The sequence below is a fragment of the Lactuca serriola genome, chromosome 8, assembly GCF_051521515.1.
Source record: "Lactuca serriola cultivar US96UC23 chromosome 8, Lser_US96UC23_V15, whole genome shotgun sequence".
Classification (NCBI taxonomy): Eukaryota; Viridiplantae; Streptophyta; class Magnoliopsida; order Asterales; family Asteraceae; genus Lactuca; species Lactuca serriola.
The window spans coordinates 103,974,982-103,978,852 of NC_136415.1; the positions used below are offsets into that span (position 1 = coordinate 103,974,982).

At 32.3% G+C, this 3,871-nt stretch overlaps 1 protein-coding gene across 1 annotated transcript; it reads left to right on the plus strand.

Annotated features, from left to right (window-relative positions):
- Positions 1-720: 720 nt before the first annotated feature.
- LOC145069473 (Radical SAM superfamily protein) lies at positions 721-3,412 on the plus strand. The gene is made up of 7 exons (XM_079016401.1): positions 721-1,403; positions 1,913-2,076; positions 2,191-2,281; positions 2,387-2,544; positions 2,633-2,804; positions 2,885-2,995; positions 3,083-3,412. The coding sequence occupies exons 1-7, from the start codon at positions 987-989 to the stop codon at positions 3,161-3,163; spliced, it is 1,194 nt and encodes a 397-aa protein (XP_078872527.1). The 5' UTR covers positions 721-986; the 3' UTR covers positions 3,164-3,412.
- The last annotated feature ends 459 nt before the right edge of the window (positions 3,413-3,871 follow it).

Genomic DNA, 3,871 nt, shown 5'->3' on the forward strand with positions numbered 1-3,871 from the left:
ATCGGGACATAATATAGAGTTTGTAGATGATTTTAGACTATAATTTTTTCGATTTTGATTTTATAATTAAAGACTTACAGTCCCCCGAAGTTGGGATATCAAAATTATAATTTTTCAGTTTTTAGTTATTTTTATACTTTTGTATTATGTGAAAATTTTAAAACATACATATCTCATTTGTTTTTACTTTTTAGTCGTGTTGATATTTTTTTTTTCCAACGTGTAGCTTAGAGTTTTTACATGATTTTAAATTACAGTGTTATCGATTTTGATTTTATATTCAATGACATACAATTCTCTAAAGTTGAAATATCAAAGCTGGAATTTTCACAGAGAAATCTTGGTAGAACATGGGAAAATTCGGACTACAAAGTGATAACGGATATGGTGACCTTCTTTGAAAAATTCAAGACAAAAAAATAGATTGTTTTTACTATATCAAGATGAACGATTATATATATTTTATGGTTTTGCTTTATCCTACTACAAAATCACATTTTTGTTACATACATTTAAAAAAAATGACCGGGTATATGGAATCGTCATTGACCACTACAAAGATAGACATAAAAACACATCCAATGGTTTGGGAGATTAGAAAAGGATAATGAATTTATTTATGAACTACTTACAACGATTCGACAAGTTATACCGTATCCGCTTAAAGTTGTATGGTAAAAAAAACACAAAATCCGAAAATTCGAACCGAACAATAAAAGCCTCCACAGATCCAGTAGACTGTCCATCAATAGCTGGTCCAAAAGCTGGCCCTGTGTCCCGTCATGAATTGAAATCTCAAACTCTCACTTGGTTCAATTTCAGTTTGCTTACGTATCGTTCTTCATAGTTTATATCGCCTCCTCTGTCTCTCTTTGATTGTTACAAGTGAAATCGAACCACCCCTATTCCAATTCACCAATCTAGAACAAGAGAAATCTTTCCCTTTTTCTCAAATTCTTACTTTCTTTCTGTTTTTGTTACAAATCATGATGCTGATTCAACAATTCAAGACACCCCTTTCTTACAATTTCCCAAATTCTACCTCAAATTCGAGAACTCCTACCCAAAATTACAACAATGTACGTTTTTCAATCAAGAACAACAACAACAGCAGCAATAGCATCTCTTCTACTGATTCTAATTCGATTACTTCGATGAAGAGTGATCTTAATGATGATATTGCAAACGCATCATCGTTAATGTCGTCGTCTGCTTCGACTAAATCGCCGCCATATCCTGGTGGTATGGGTCCGTATACGGGTAGGGATCCGAACGTTAAGAAACCGAGTTGGCTCCGGCAAAAGGCTCCACAAGGAGAGAAGTATCTGGAGGTTAAAGATTCTTTAGAACGCCTTAAACTGAATACCGTTTGTGAAGAAGCACAATGCCCTAATATCGGGGAGGTACCTCTCGATCATTTCAACATATTCTTGTTTCATGTATTTATTTTCTTATAATCCTCCAGTCTAATTAAAGCGATTAAACTGATTTTGTTCAACAGAATTCCATTTTCTGTATTTTAATTCAAGAGTATTCAAGACATTTTCTGTTGATTTTGTTCAGAAACATCACTTTTGTTATCATCATGTAATGGTATTCGAGGCATTTGCTATTGATTTACCTGATTTGTTCAAAAAATCTTCCCTTTCTTGTTCATTGTTCAATAGTATTTGAGGCATTTGCTATATTTTATCGATCTTGTTCAACAAACCTACCTTTTTCTGTCATATTCTTTAATAGTATTTGAGACATTTTCTATTGACTTTATCTTGTTCAACAAAGTTGCCTTTTTTTTCTTTTAGGTACTTCAGTCAAACTATATATCCATTTGAACACTCAAATCTGTATGGGAATAAGCAAATACTTTCAAGCTCACATTTTTTTAATGCTAATTTACGTACTTGTTATATAGTGTTGGAATGGAGGTGAAGATGGTATTGCAACTGCAACAATCATGCTTCTTGGTGACACATGCACCAGAGGATGCAGATTTTGTGCTGTCAAAACCAGCAAAAACCCTGCCCCACCAGACCCTATGGAACCACAAAACACCGCTGAAGCCATTGTCAGTTGGGGGTAAATTTGTCAAAAAGCAAATATTTATTTTGTAACTAATACGTGATATAAAGTTGAGTACTTTTATTTATTCACTTCTCCTAACAAGAAATGTTTTTGTAATTTATCTTGCAGTGTGGATTACATTGTTTTGACCAGTGTTGACCGGGATGATCTTCCAGATGGTGGGAGTGGTCATTTTGCTCAAACTGTCAAAGCAATGAAGGTACAAACACATTACATTACTTTTTTCTCATTTCCACAATTTATCATAATAATAATAATAATAATACACAAATAAATAAAAGTACACATTGCTATTTTTGTGTAGAAAAGGAAGCCAGAGATTATGGTTGAATGTTTGACTTCTGATTTTCGTGGTGATTTAGAAGCTGTATCCATGTTGGCTAACTCAGGATTGGACGTTTTTGCCCACAACATCGAAACAGTTAAAAGATTACAACGAATTGTAAGAGATCCTAGAGCTGGGTGAGTTTTCTCATTAAGGCATTGTACTTTGAAAATCTATCCAATTATAAACAACTGAATGAAAGTACATTGCTATTTGTTGGTGTAGATATGAACAGAGTTTATCAGTTTTGAAACATGCTAAGGCTAGTAAAAAAGGGATGATTACTAAAACTTCAATTATGTTGGGACTTGGTGAATCGGATGATGAATTGAAAGAAGCCATGGCTGATTTACGTGCCATAGATGTTGACATTTTGACTCTCGGACAGTATCTACAGGTGAGTTTATTTTATTTTTTTGATTATTTTTTTTTATAAGTTTGAAAGAAAATGGTTGAGATTTTTATGTATATGTGTAGCCGACTCCGTTGCACCTTACTGTGAAAGAATATGTTACACCTGAGAAATTTGAGTTTTGGAAAGATTATGGGGAGTCAATTGGGTTTCGTTATGTAGCAAGTGGACCTTTGGTACTATTTATTTATTTTATTAAATTATTCTATTTTTTTTTATTTATGAAAAAGTGATTTATTTGTTGATGTTTGGAACTATTTTAGGTACGATCATCGTATAGGGCAGGAGAGTTATTTGTTCAAACTATGGTGAAAGAGAGGAGCAAAAGTGCTTTGTCATTATGAGATTTTGAAATTCTTTATATTGAAAACTCTTGGCTCTTGATCTTCTCACACACACACACACAGAGATATACATATGTGTTCTTATGCAGGCAGGTTATTCATGTTTACTGAACTTTTTATTATTATTATTTTGATTTCGGTTTAATTTTAATGTAAAATGATTATACATGTCAACGGTGTCAGATGGGTGCTTGTATGATCATAGTATCAATTGGTTTTACATATTGTTTTTGAGTGTTTTCGTTTAAATGCAATGTTCTAACCTTTTTTTTATTCCAAAAAAGTGAAAAACAAAAGAATACATGAATAAATTTTATAGGTAAATGATGACTTATACATTTTTTTTTATTTCACTAGTATATTATTTATTGGCATATTTCAAGTGAAAAAACGTGGGCAATAGATTGACTTATACGTTATTAATTATGTATAAATAATATATAAGTATTTATACATTTAAACTTTAGTTGTTGAAGGAAAACTCGTAAGTAAATCTTTCTCGAACGATGCCTTTTTTTATTGTGCTACTTTTTATGTATGATGTACATGTTGATGTTGGTTCAAGATGTGTGTTTTCAGCTTTGGATTCGTACCAATTACCACGACATTAAGATATCACATCTAATGAAGTGCGTTGATTACTTGGACTTTCTTGTACTAAGGGCAGGGTGTTAAACGAGAGAATTTGGAAAGAGATTTATGTTTTCA

Excerpts from the sequence above, each read along its gene's own strand:
- LOC145069473 (XM_079016401.1), top strand. The coding sequence starts at position 987 with ATGATGCTGATTCAACAATTCAAGACACCCCTTTCTTACAATTTCCCA. Across the intron at positions 2,545-2,632 it reads GTAAGAGATCCTAGAGCTGG|ATATGAACAGAGTTTATCAG; the intron begins GTGAGTTTTCTC and ends TTGTTGGTGTAG. Across the intron at positions 2,805-2,884 it reads CTCTCGGACAGTATCTACAG|CCGACTCCGTTGCACCTTAC; the intron begins GTGAGTTTATTT and ends GTATATGTGTAG.